The sequence below is a fragment of the Barbatula barbatula genome, assembly GCF_947034865.1.
Source record: "Barbatula barbatula genome assembly, chromosome: 3".
NCBI lineage: Eukaryota > Metazoa > Chordata > Actinopteri > Cypriniformes > Nemacheilidae > Barbatula > Barbatula barbatula.
Genome location: NC_136764.1, coordinates 7,105,465 through 7,119,164, shown reverse-complemented (window position 1 = coordinate 7,119,164; position 13,700 = coordinate 7,105,465). Strand labels below are relative to the sequence as shown.

At 41.3% G+C, this 13,700-nt stretch overlaps 2 protein-coding genes across 4 annotated transcripts; both read right to left on the bottom strand.

Moving 5' to 3' along the window:
• Window positions 1-980: 980 nt before the first annotated feature.
• Window positions 981-4,064, bottom strand: LOC306891504 (protein THEM6). 3 transcript variants are annotated; one of them, XM_079451799.1, is made up of 3 exons: window positions 3,999-4,064; window positions 2,893-3,397; window positions 981-2,805 (listed from the first exon to the last, which is right to left on the bottom strand). In XM_079451799.1, exons 2-3 carry the CDS (start codon window positions 3,391-3,393, stop codon window positions 2,698-2,700), a joined length of 609 nt encoding a protein of 202 aa, XP_079307925.1. In that variant the 5' UTR covers window positions 3,394-3,397; window positions 3,999-4,064; the 3' UTR covers window positions 981-2,697. The 3 variants fall into 3 exon arrangements, with proteins under 3 accessions (XP_079307925.1, XP_079307926.1, XP_079307927.1); XM_079451800.1 differs by having other exon boundaries at window positions 3,990-4,035; XM_079451801.1 differs by having other exon boundaries at window positions 993-2,805; window positions 3,803-4,022.
• Window positions 4,065-4,201: 137 nt separating this feature from the next.
• On the bottom strand, window positions 4,202-8,775 carry them6 (thioesterase superfamily member 6). The gene is made up of 3 exons (XM_079451798.1): window positions 8,652-8,775; window positions 5,186-5,693; window positions 4,202-4,912 (listed from the first exon to the last, which is right to left on the bottom strand). Coding segments are annotated over exons 1-3 (621 nt in total). The 5' UTR covers window positions 8,654-8,775; the 3' UTR covers window positions 4,202-4,801.
• Between the last annotated feature and the right edge of the window lie 4,925 nt (window positions 8,776-13,700).

Sequence of the window (13,700 nt, the reverse complement as noted above, 5' to 3'; positions counted from 1 at the left end):
CAAAATCAAAGAGAAATAAAGATAAAACAATAGGCAACAGATACACTGACAAAAAGCGTGACCTAAATAACATTGAATGACATCACCGGTGCCAATATTTTGGCAATAATGGCATTTCATAAACATGGTCTTGTCATCGTAAAACAATATTTCCATGTTTAAGAAATGTCCCTCCCTCTTCATTCACATACATGATGTAGGCCAGAAACCATTGAAATCCAGAACCCACCTACACAGTGATCTGTGTCCAGACCCACCAACATATTTGTATTATTAAACATATGGGAAAACAACACACATTAGTTCTCTTTAAGTATTTTAACGTTGTTTTTATTTTCCCTTCGTTTAATTGCAACACCAAGATACACAAAGAAATCAACACACGTCTAAATCATCGCTACTCAATATTTAAGCATCCGACTTCTAGTTGTCTCAAATAGTTTTATATCTAGTATTGAAAACCCATCCTAAAGGAACGGTTTCCTGGAAAGAGATAATTCACTCGTCCGAAATTAAACACGTAAATCAAGTGTGTCGATAACTCAAATCTCATTGGATCTTTTGTGACACAAAAAAACATGACAACCGGTCACGAGACCAATAAGATGTGAAAATAAAGATCACCATAGGTCGCCGTATTTGAAAAGATACGAATTGTTGCTTACCTAGAATTTCAGTTCAGAAGACTTTTTCTTAAGACATTAAGATTACTTTTATGATGGATGGATGAGCTTCTTGGAGCTTTTGGACCATCTGGCGTGGTACGAGTAAATGATGAGGAATTTCAGTGATTTATTGTTTCAATCTGTTCAGACATCAGTTCAAACAGTAGCCTGTGATGGCAGTGTATTCACACTAGGGGGCAGCAGTGACGCTCTCACGTGTATACACCTAATGTAGACATTTTTGAAACAATGGACAATTTAGTTTGTAAATATATGTAATTAAATGCTTTTAAAAACTCACAAATACAACCTTTTGGTTTATTTATTAGGTATTTTTATTTCAGAATGCAAGTTCATAACGGGTGCTTAAATTCCTAAATAAACTAATATGGAAAATATTTTCATTAAATAAATACATTTTTCCTTTTTAAATAACAATAAATAGATTTCAAATTGGAAAGAACAATAATGATAATATATCTGACCGGCACAAACATTTATGATGACAATAAATATATGATATTCAGTGTAAAATAACACTGTTATTTGTGCGACATCACTGCTTAAAAGTTTCATTTACCATATGTACTAAAGGAAATACTCAGTGCAAACATATTAACCACGATTTTCAAGTTAAAGCTGAAGTGTGTAAGTTTTCGATGTTGAAAATGTTATGTTGAATATATATTTATAAATGTTATATTACTAAATCTTTATTTGTTGCCTGCTTATTTCACAGCGTGTTTTCTGTACAGCTGCTTTGCAACAATGCAAATTGTAAAAAGTGCTATAGAAATAAACTCATTTCTGTGCAAAGTCAACAACGGGGAAGCCATTTGCAGGTAGTCAAACAACCAACTTGACACAGCAACATTGGCTCAACCAACCGTGTGAGTTGGGGTGAGACTCTGTGTTTGGCCAAGTAATGGCAGCCTGACGGAGTGCTTGAAAACATGCTATGGATTCTGACTTCACATGTCAACTTGTAAAAACACGAGCTGAACACATGATGTAGTATTTCTGTGCTCTGTTCACTCGCCAGAGTCCTTACAGGTTTCGGAATGTTTTTTTCTAACATGGATTCCCTTTTCATAACAATGGTTCCTAGTCCCGTATTGGACAATTCTCCTGGAAAAGCTAGTCTATGCATCATCCAGCGAGTTAAAGAGCACACGTGAGAGAAAGAGCACGCCCATCAATGCCGCTTTACTCGGCTGACAGAAGTTTAGCAGTGTCTGTTTGCTCAATGCATTTCGGTGATGAGACTTATATAAACGGTCGATATAAAGCTGGATTTGGAGATCGTTTGAAACTGATTGATGGCGCGGTAGCGCTAAAAGCTGCCGGAGATGAACCGCACACACGCAAACTAAGTCATATGTCTGTGTTTTGTTGCAAATTTGGTATGTACGTGCATAATGTAAACAACAAGAACTTATAGTGAATCAATACAATGATGTTTTGTGTGCTCGTGCTGTAGTTCCACCCCCCTGGACGCCCCCAGGAGCTTGACTTTTTCCGGAAACAATTGTACAGCTGCACCTGTCTTTAATAAATTTAATCAAACTAAATACACTTCGAGGATACGAAGTATGCCATACTACTGTATAGGTGCTCAAGATTAATATGAGATTGGCAGGAACTGTGTGTGTTAAAGAAATTACACACTTCAGCTTCAAGAAGGATGTTCGTTTGGTCATGTACTTTTGGAAAGCCTCTGACATTCAAGTTAATGGAATCAAGATTTTCAGCCTCAAACATTCACGCATGCGGTCATCATTACTTGCAGCTAAATTTCTTACTTGCAGCCTCTGTATCAGATTTTTTTAAATACAACAATACATTTTCTAAACTAAAGCAAACTGTACGGCTGAGGAAACGGATGAACAGATAAAAGCCACAGGTTCTGGATCAGCAACGCCTTTGACATTTTCAAAACTTGCCCTTTGAGAAATGTTACATAATTTAAGGATGGCATCGTGGGGAAACTTACATGCACAAGGAAGGCTTATGGTCAAAGTCTTTCTAATGATCATTTGGTCTTCTCATCTAATCCAATCTCTGCTCTCAAGGCCTGACTACTGGCAGAGATGAACCTAATCCAGTGCTGAAGATCTTCTGGTACGTCAGGGCACTCCACCTGACAGACAGATGGCACATATGTTAGTGAGACAAGAATATCCCCTGCGCCCTTGCAAAACTCCAACCACAAATACACGAACCTCACCTTTCTCTTGCAAAGCAAATCCAGGATCTTCTCTGGAGAGCTGCGAATCACATTCTGCCTGCACAGCATGACAGCCGAGATGAACCCGTCTGACTTAGAAACGAACCTCTGCTCCAGGTAGAAGGACTTCTCGTCCCAGGACACGATGCGGGTGCGCAGCTCAAAGGCCTCGCCGAGGACAAGAGAGCGCCTGTAGCGGATGGTCGAAGCCCCGACCACCATCGTGGCATTGAGAGCCCGTGCGGCCCTGAAGAGCCCGTTTCGGGTGCAGTGCGCGAAGCGGGCGAAGTCGCATTCGCGCAGATAACGGGCATTATTCATGTGGCACATGTAGTCCAGATCATGAAGGAGAACCCGTCCGTGAACCACCTGCTCGACCAGAATGTCCTGAACTGGGCCCTGAAACCAGGACTTGATGACTATCCAAGACCCTCGAAGGAAGTACCAGACATCAATGCTGCCGAAAAGAACCAGAGACCCAGATAGAACCCACAGCAGCATGATCCTGTTTCACAGAGAAAATCATTAAATATTCATATCATGATTATGTAGACGGTTCACATTGTTATGCCGAACATCCCACCTTACGAATATTAACCATGGTTTTACTACAGTAGCAGTTACTACAGTTGTGGTACCCTAGAAACCCCCAAAGTACCATTGTCTTACCATAGTTTAACCATATTAGTAGTACGACCAATATGGTGGTACAATTGGTCATCAATACGCAAAAATAAACCCGGGGTTCAACCATGGATCATTTTCTTAAGAAACAATATACATTTCGGTAGCATATTTTAAACTGCATTTTTACAGTACAGAAAAGGGACATGACCCCAAAATAAAGTACACAAGATGTTGTATTTGAACAACAAATAATGTCTAATAAACGACCACTATGGAAACATACGTCAAGTGTCAAATGCCCTTTAATCCTTTAGATGAAATATCAGACTTTAGCTACAAAACATCGGCAAGGTCGAACATAAAATCCGACCTAAATTTATCCGTTTGTTTAAAATAGCTAATATTAATTCAAACCCGAAAGAATTGACATATTTTACTCGTCGTAATCTTGCTATATGTGAAATTCTTACGTTACTCACGGGATGGATGCTTGGAACGACACCGGCTTCTCACACTTCCGCACAGACAGAAGATGCTCTCCAATTGGTTGAGCGCCAAACTACGTGATACGTATTTTATTGCGATGCGCCAACACCGCCGCCATATTGGGCAAGGCACGAGAGTCCTCTCAACACGTTCAAGTGACGGACAGAGATCATCGGTTTTCGGGAGAAAAACCCCAATAACGATTAAACATTTTTAAAGGATTTCTATTTCTGTCAAACGTGAGTTGTCGTGACGGAAAGAATGTTTTGACAATAATCAAGCAAATGAAACAGAACTTTGTTTTACCAAACGTGAATCATAAACCATTGCATTCTTGGTTTGAGAATGTAAACGTCATTTAGCCTCTTATCCACAAAACAAGAATCCCACCTATTTACTTATTTGGTGGATATAGAACACCATTGCCCTGCTCAACATGGCGGCGCCATTGACACGGCCCAACGTCCAGTGCGGCGTCTACGTCAGCAGCCTACCTTACTAACGCCCAAGACGTCAGATTTGTGTCATGATATAAAACACGTTACAAAAAGACAATATAACAAAATGTTATTTATTCGACCCTTTGTTCCTTTGACCAGGTTTAATAAACCAGTTAAACGTCCACAATTCTGATGGTTTCCAACAATTTAGCTAAACAATGCACGGTACAACAAAGTATAATTCACATTTTTATTATTGAAACATCTATAATAAACACGCTAATGTGTGTAAATCAGAATGTTTTTGTAAACCAGAGTGTGACAGTCCGTTGAAAGTAGTAGCTCTGTGCAAGTCCTCATTTATTCTTTGCATTATCCAGTCCACTTTCCTCCCTGAGAGCTTTACTACTGGAAGAGATGAAATTGATCCAGTGCAGCAGGTCTTCAGGAAATTCTGGCACTTCAACCTAGAAAATCAGTAACAAATCTCAGACTGCAGGTTCTGATATGGGTATATTGAAACACATTATCAAGATTTTCTTTGCCCCGATTTAAAAGAGTAGTTCACCTAATGATACTGCACGTTGTAATTGTTAACTGTATATCATCATCAAGCTGTCTTTATTAAAACACCATTATATATACATGAAGATAATTAAGATTACTTGTGTGCCAAATGCACACCATTTTATCATAGAGCAAACTGTTTTCAAGTATAAATGAAAATGTACACTGCTTACCTTTCTTTTGCACAAGTGCTGCAGGATCTTATCGGGGCTGCTACGCAGTATATTTTGTTTGCAGTACATGACGGCAGAGACCATTCCATCCTTGCAGCACAGAAAACGCTGCTCCACGTAAAATGACTTTTCATCCCAAGTGACGATTCTACTCCTCAGCTCGAATGCCTCGCCCACACACAATGGTCGCCGGTAGCGGATGGTTGTTGCCCCAACAACCATGTTGGCCCCAAGGGCCCTTATAGCCTTGAACACCCCATTGCGAGTATACAAAGAGAAACGGGCAAAGTCGCACTCACGAAGATAGCGGGCGTTGTTCATATGGCAAAGGTCAACATCATGGAGAAGCACCCGCCCGCTGACGGTTTGCTCTCCTGTGATGTCAAATACAGGAGACAGAAACCAAGCCCTGATCACCACAGCAACTGCTCGAATGAAGTACCACACATCCACACTGCCGAACAAAAGCAACAACGCGGCCAGAATCCACAGCAGGGTGTCTTCTTCCCTAAAATCACACAGAATAAACAACTGAAGCCTCAATACACAAGAGACACTAAATTATAGATTGGACTTTTTTCATGTCATATTACAATACAGTAGCTTTTAATTCAAATGAATGCAGAGACTAGAATCATTTTAAGGATGAGAAACATAAAAAATAGATACATAGATACATTTGAGTTTAAACTTGAAAATGTCAATAAACAAATCCTTCTTTATAACAAAGAAATGTTAATGTACAAGTTGTGATAAAGTTGAAGAATTCTGTCTGCAAAGCAAAAAACAACGATAAAAAACACAGTTGAGTTGTTTCATCTAAATGCTTCATTTAAAAAATAAACAACATGTCCAGGCGTCTTGCATATGTAAATCAGGATACACACTATTTAATTAAATGTAAATCTGTTAAGACATTTTTTATAACACATACAGTATCGGATCTCAACTTTTGAAGGGTGTGTCTTGTTACAGGTTTATAGACGAAGATGTAAAGGTTGGTTTGAATCACACAACTATAACACAACACATGGTTTAAACAAATACATGAAGACATTTTCTATAAATACTCTCTTCTATCTCAATTTCAAATGATGTGTCTTAATACTTGCTGCTAGAAGAACATTTAAATGCTGGTATGATAAACATAACTGTTAGACAAAAAAAACTGCTTGGGAAGCTTTCCAAAGAGCATCCACCACACTGCCCCCTAGAGGAACATGGTGAAGTTGCTTTGAGGTTTGAGATTCAGAATTGGGGATACATTAATAAAAAATAAATAAACGGTTACTAATTTTTTTTATAAATACCTTTTCTATTTCAAATTGAAGTGTGTTAAAAGTGTGTGTCTTGCTACTGGTTCCTAGATGAACATTTAGATGTTGATTTTATTTGGAGAACTATAACACAACAAAAACCATTAAAATGTAACGCTTCATAAAAAGCTCACAAAGCCTTTCACAGATGCAGTACAACGCCTCATAGAAGAACATTTTTGTGAACTATAAGAAGAACACGTTGACATGTCAGAGTGCAATTTATGCACAGTTCTGAATATCAAACTCAGTCAGAGCAACTGCACAGCGATTCTCTAGGGGGCAGTGTAGCGCACACACTCTGCAAAGCTTCCAAAGCTCTTTATCAATATTTTAATAGCTTTTGTTGTGTTACACTGTTGCGAATTAAACCAACATCTAAATGTTCGCCTAGGAAGTAACGAGATACAACCTTCAGAAGTTGTCTAGAAGAGCCTACTTTTTGGAAATAAATGCATCTCTTTGTTGCCATTTGAATATCATGCATTGCTCTGTGCATATAATTTGCTTCTTAATGTTGTTCTGTGAAACAGTTAACAAGACACACTCTGTGAAGTCAAACTGTGTGCTTTTTAGAATTAATTTATCCAAATATATGATTAGAAAACACAAAAAACTACAATGTGTTCCTCGAAGGAACAGTATAATACAAAATGTTGTGAGAGTTTGGCCTACTGTACATTACTCATTATCAAAAGCAACTTACAGTTCATTTAGTCTACACTACGCATGTCTTTTATCGGTATGTGCATTCTCTGTGATCGAACCCACAACTAATGCAATGCTCCACCAGTTGAGCTATAGGACACACTTATTTTAATTGTCGTTTTAAATGTTCTTCGTGGAACCAGTAACAAAACACCCAATGCAACTGTGTATTTCTAACAATATTTATGACATTTACATTTAGTCTACATAGTTCCTGACAATTTCATTATCTAAATATCTTGGAAAATAAAAAGTTCTGGCATAGTGAATGCAGACCTAAAAATGGACTGCTGTAATGTTGTTGCATGCATCCATAAGAATGTATAATGCAAGCTTTCAGCTTCATCACCCTCTAAAAAGACAATAAAGACAATACTATTTTTGATTACGACACAGATATCCTGGGATGTTCCCACAAATGAACAACATTTTAAATGTCCAATAAAACATTTGAGCTTTTAGCTTTGGATTGAGCCTGAAATCTTGGTTTGTAAAGTGTAAAGCAGATAAATTGACGGCAGTTAGGTAGACTCGGTCAAAAAAAGCTTTTTTTTATATTGTAATAACAAGACACATGCGTTGAATTTTATTTAAAAAATATTTTTATGTCATTTAATGAGAAACCATAGGAGCATTTTTCCGTTTAACGTAGTTTGCAGACGGCCCCTAATCGGCCCAATAGCCAGAGTGTAATTGCTTGAGCGTAAATGCGTTGCAGCGCATTAAGGAATATTTATACAAATACACATTTTATATATTTAAACTCATCCACTAAAGATCTTTTGACGTTATTCGCTATTGAATATGGTCCAACCTCCAACGTCGAACCAACTTTATATTGGTATACATCTGGGTTAACATTAGGGAAAACAAAAGTTAACAAACCAAACAAAACGCATAACATAAATATATGTAAAAAACATTCATATGAATACATAATAGATTATAAATTAAATACATATAAAGCAAAACCTATTACAAAACTTTACTGGTGTGCTATACGACTTTATTTGGATCAAGTGATTTGTAAAAAATAACTGAATGAATGACACTTTGTTGACCTGCTAAACTCTTAAGTAATGTTTAAGTGTCTTAGATTTGCATGTTTGTAAAACTCATTCAAGAAGAACTAGTTTGACGGGTAAGACGATTTGCGAACACAACGGATTCACTCAGTCGGCTCGATTTAATACACAAATCTAACGAACAACATTTTAACCGTCACGTTATATCTGGTTGACAACATCTCAAAAGAAGAATGTTGTAGCATCTTGACTGTATATAAAACATTTGATTTCTATAACGTTACGCACTTTATAAGTCTGAAGAACAACTTCAGAAACGCTGACACTTCACTTTGGCCGCAAGAGTTCACCATTTATAACAACAACATATGACACGTGAGGTTTAAAACAGTGACAGTACTTAAATGTGAAACTTACATGGTCGCGTTCACAGCACCTGCCGGAAGGCAGTTTAGCCGCTTTACGTCTTCAAGCCTAGACTCGACTGCACACGTGAGGACACGCCCCCTTCATATGACGTCACTGAAACAGGCCTGTCCGGAGTATGATCCATGGGCGAAATCCTTAAATCATTTGTTTGCTGATTGCCTAAGTGTAAAGTCATTTTTGAAAGATTTTTTTTTTACTTTTTCAGTTAAAATTAATCTAAAGATATCACTGAATGTGAAAGAAATGATTTGCTATTTTGAGAATGATGATAAAAATATTCAAAATTTTGTAAATTTTTTCATCTTGAATGGCAATTTTTTTATTCATAAATGAAGATTGTCAAAATCTCCTCCTTTACACAAGGTTTTCTCTAACGAACTCATTCTGTTAATGAAGTCTCTTAAAATTGTTAAAAACTCAAAAGCTATGTCTATTGTAAGATATTATGAATCTGTATTTGGCGTATTGTGAATGTCTCTTTTTATTTTAATTTATTATATTTTATATTTTTTCTTTAATCATCTTTGGAGTTTATGTTACTCATGCCTGTTTTTTCTGTAATGTTATTTGCATGTTCTAAATAAAATAAAATAAAAAATACTGTGTTACATAATAAAAGACTGCAGACATTTAAAAAAAAATGATCCATGGGCAAAGCTAGCCCCTCAGCACCCCTAAAACTTGGAGTAAGAAATGTTGTTATTCTAAAAAGAATCGTCTTTAAGAAGGTTAAATAATTTCCAAAACATACTCCGTAGTTTTTGGATTAAAATGTATGTGTTAAGGATGAAAATGAAACATCCCCGCTTAGCAAATGGTGTCTTCTCTTCCTCCTCTGTACCTGCACCACTCAGTGCGACCGTCATCCAGCGCGAGACACACGCGGAGTGAGAACACGTTATGTAGTGTTGTGAATCAACTAAGTTGCTCCAAAGCTGTGTCACACTTCTTTTCTTTTACGTTGTTCCGATTGTGAAACCATTTCGGTGAGTACTGGAGTCAGTATCCTGAATCACCATGGTACACCGCTGTGGAGTAGCACAGGACCTGGGTGACTCGTCCATAGTCATAAACGGAGAGAAGTAGCGCCGGTTAATATGTTCTTCCGCAAGACCGAGGAGCGTGAAACAAAAACAACTAAACTGCGGACCTGTGTCTCTGTTGTTAAAGTTTATCGTTCATTTGATACTCATTTTAACAGTCTGCAGTCACGTAAACATGACGTCACCTGCGTCTTTTCTGGTCAGTCGTCATGGAAACGTGATCGCCCTGGCGTTTGGACCAGAGTGTCAGAGGAAGTGATTCTTTCTGAAGCGCAAGAGTGATGCTGGTACGGTTCAGATTCGTGTTCCATTCACTGAAAGTCTTTTAGTGCCTTGCGTCGGCTCCATACATGGCTCAGGAGGACCACAGGCCAAAGCAGACTCCAGCACCTAGCTGTGATGTCTATTGAGAAGGAGTTGCTTGAAATAATTGAACCCCAAAGGGTCATTGACAGGTTTGCCAGCCTCAAAGTGCGGCGACATAGATTAACTCTCCCAAAGTAGAGCAAATATGGGGATTCAGGGGAAGTACTTTAAAGATTTCCCTCTATTTCTTTTTTTTGTATCTTTACTTTCTTAGTATTTTCAAGACCTCTGTAAATTATCTGGATATTTTGGACATTACCTTCTTTTCTTAATTTTTTTTATTTATTGATAACTTATATTGGTTTATGAAAGTTCAGACTGGCGTGCGACCAGATATAGATGGCCATTTGTAAATAATTTACAGAAGGTGAATTACATTTTGTTGTCCAAGTACCTGTTACATTGTTCAATGACAATAAAGATCTAATCTAACCAATCTGATGACTGTTGATACAGAAGGAGGAATATGGAGTTAAGGGTCAGGAAAAGCTGTGTGAAGAAGGTTTTGTGTTTGTTACAGGGGGCTGTCTGTGTGAACTCTCACAATTAAGCTGGTGTCCTGAAAAGGTCTCAAACCTTGTTTGCATGTGTTAGCGACCACTCATTCAGTATTTTAGGTTTAGTTAGTTAAAACGGCTCTGTTCTATCGTCCTTACTTCAAAGGGATTGCCATGCAAGGAGTTCTGTTCTGCAAAAAAAGGTGTTAAAAAAAATCTGGATTTTGGAGTTAGTTGAATCAATGTTAAAATGATTAAGTTATTTTTCAATAGACACATTTTTTGTTTTTGTGTGAAAAGAGGGGGGGGGGGGGGGCTTTGCAGTGGGGCTCATTGGGTATACCCCTGGTATGATCACATAAAACTAACAATCAAAAAAATGTAAAGTTGTTAAAATTTATGCAGACGTTTTTTTTCAATTTAATATCCAGTCTATTTTTATGGATGCTCTTGTTTAAATATTTTTTTTATATATTCATTCATTCATTCATTCATTTTCTTCCGCTTATCCGGGGCCGGGTCGCGGAGGCAGCAGTCTAAGCAGAGATGCCCAGACATCCCTCACCCTAGACACTTCCTCTAGCTCTTCTGGGGGGACACAGAGGCGTTCCTAGGCCAGCCGGGAGATATAGTCCCACCAGCGTGTCCTAGGTCTTCCCTGGGGTCTCCTCCGGGTGGGACGGGCCCGGAACACCTTCCGGGGAAGGCGTCCAGTAGGCATCCGGAACAGATGCCCAAGCCACCTCAGCTGACCCCTCTCGATGTGGAGGAGCACCGGCTCTACTCCGAGCTCCTCCCGGGTGACCGAGCTTCTCACCCTATCTCTAAGGGATCACACAGCCACCCTGCGGAGGAAGCTCATTTCGGCCGCCTGTATCCGGGATCTTGTTCTTTCGGTCATGACCCAAAGCTCATGACCATAGGTGAGAGTAGGAATGTAGATTGACCGGTGAAACAAGAGCTTCGCCTTGCGGCTCAGCTCTTTCTTCACCACGACAGACCGGTACATCGACCGCATTACTGCAGAAGCTGCACCGATCCGTCTGTCAATCTCCCGTTCCATCCTTCTCTCACTCGTGAACAAGATACTTAAACTCCTCCACTTGAGGCAGGAACTCTCCACCAACCTGAAGTGGGCAAGCCACCCTTTTCCGACTGAGGACCATGGCCTCGGATTTGGAGGTAGTGATTTTCATTCCAGCCGCTTCGCACTCGGCTGTAAACCGTCCCAGTGCATGCTGAAGGTCCTGGTTTGAAGGGGCCAACACGACAACATCATCCGCAAAGAGCAGAGACGAGACGGTGTGGTCCCCAAACCTGACACTCTCCGGCCCCTGGCTGCGCCTTGAAATTCTGTCCATAAAAATTACAAACAGAACCGGTGACAAAGGGCAGCCCTGCCGGAGTCCGACATGCTCTGGGAACAAGTCCGATTTACTGCCGGCAATGCGAACCAAGCTCCTGCTTCGGTCGTACTGGGACCTGACAGCCCTCAGCAAAGGACCCCGGACCCCATACTCCACAGGATTCCGCGAGGGACACCGTCAAATGCCTTCTCCAAATCTACAAAACACATGTCGATTGGTTGGGCAAACTCCCATGAACCCTGCAGCACCCTGTAGAGGGTGTAGAGCTGGTCCAGCGTTCCACGGCCAGGACGAAAACCACACTGTTCCTCCTGAATCCGAGGTTCTACTATCGGCCGTATTCTCCTTTCCAGTACTCTGGCATAGACTTTCCCGGGGAGGCTGAGAAGTGTGATCCCCCTGTAGTTGGAACACACCCTCTGGTCCCCCTTCTTAAAAAGAGGGACCACCACCCCGGTTTGCCATCCCAGAGGCACTGTCCCCGACCGCCACGCGATGCTGCAGAGGCGTGTCAGCCAAGACAGCCCCACAACATCCAGCGACTTGAGGTAATCAGGGCGAATCTCATCCTCCCCCGGTGCCTTGCCACCGATGGGTTTCTTGACTACCTCAGTGACTTCGGCTTGGGTGATGGAAGAGTCCACCTCTGAGTCCTCAGCCTCTGCTTCCTCAATGGAAGACGTGACGGCGGGATTAAGGAGATCCTCGAAGTACTCCTTCCACCGTCCGACGACATCCCCAGTTGAGGTCACCAGCTGCCTACCTCCACTGTAAACAGCGTTGGTAGGGCACTGTTTCCCTCTCCTGAGGCGCCGGACGGTTTGCCAGAATCTCTTCGAGGCCAGTCGATAGTCCTTCTCCATGGCCTCACCAAACTCCTCCCAGACCCGAGTTTTTGCCTCCACAACCACCCGGGCAGCAGTCCGCTTGGCCTGCCGGTACAAGTCAGCTGCCTCAGGAGTCCCACAAGCCAACCAGGCCCGATAGGACTCCTTCTTCAGCTTGATGGTTTCCCTTACTTCCGGTGTCCACCACCGGGTTCGGGGATGGCCACCTCGACAGGCACCGGAGACCTTACGGCCACAGCTCTGAACGGCTGCTTCGACAATGGAGGTGGAGAACATGGTCCACTCGGACTCAATATCTCCAGCCTACCTCGGGATCCGGTTGAAGCTCTGCCGGAGGTGGGAGTTAAAGATCTCTGTGACAGGAGACTCGGCCAGATGTTCCCAGCAGACCCTTACAGTACGTTTGGGTCTGCCGAGTCTGTCCAGCTTCCTCTCTTGCCATCGGATCCAACTCACCACCAGGTGGTGATCAGTTGACAGCTCCGCCCCTCTCTTAACCCGAGTGTCCAAAACATACGGTCGCAGGTCAGATGAAACGACCACAAAGTCAATCATCGTCCTGCGGCCTAGGGTGTCCTGGTGCCACGTGTACTGATGGACACCCTTATGCTTGAACATGGTGTTCGTTATAAACAAACTGTGACTAGCACAAAAGTCCAATAACTGTACACCGCTCGGGTTCAGATCAGATTGTTCCTCCCAATCACGCCCCTCCAGGTGTCACTGTCCTTACCCACATGGGCGTTGAAGTCCCCCAGTAGAACGACTGAGTCCCCAGTCGGAGCACTTTCCAGCACCCCTCCCAGAGACTCCAAGAAGGTCGGGTACCTATCCCCGACCCGTAGGCGCAGGGAGACGACCCTCTCGTTCACCGGGTTAAACTCCAACACATGGCGGGAGAGCTGGGGGGCTATAA

Excerpts from the sequence above, each read along its gene's own strand:
- them6 (XM_079451798.1), bottom strand. Across the intron at positions 4,913-5,185 it reads AGCACTTGTGCAAAAGAAAG|GTTGAAGTGCCAGAATTTCC; the intron begins GTAAGCAGTGTA and ends CTGATTTTCTAG.
- LOC306891504 (XM_079451799.1), bottom strand. The coding sequence starts at position 3,393 with ATGCTGCTGTGGGTTCTATCTGGGTCTCTGGTTCTTTTCGGCAGCATT. Across the intron at positions 2,806-2,892 it reads ATTTGCTTTGCAAGAGAAAG|GTGGAGTGCCCTGACGTACC; the intron begins GTGAGGTTCGTG and ends TCTGTCTGTCAG.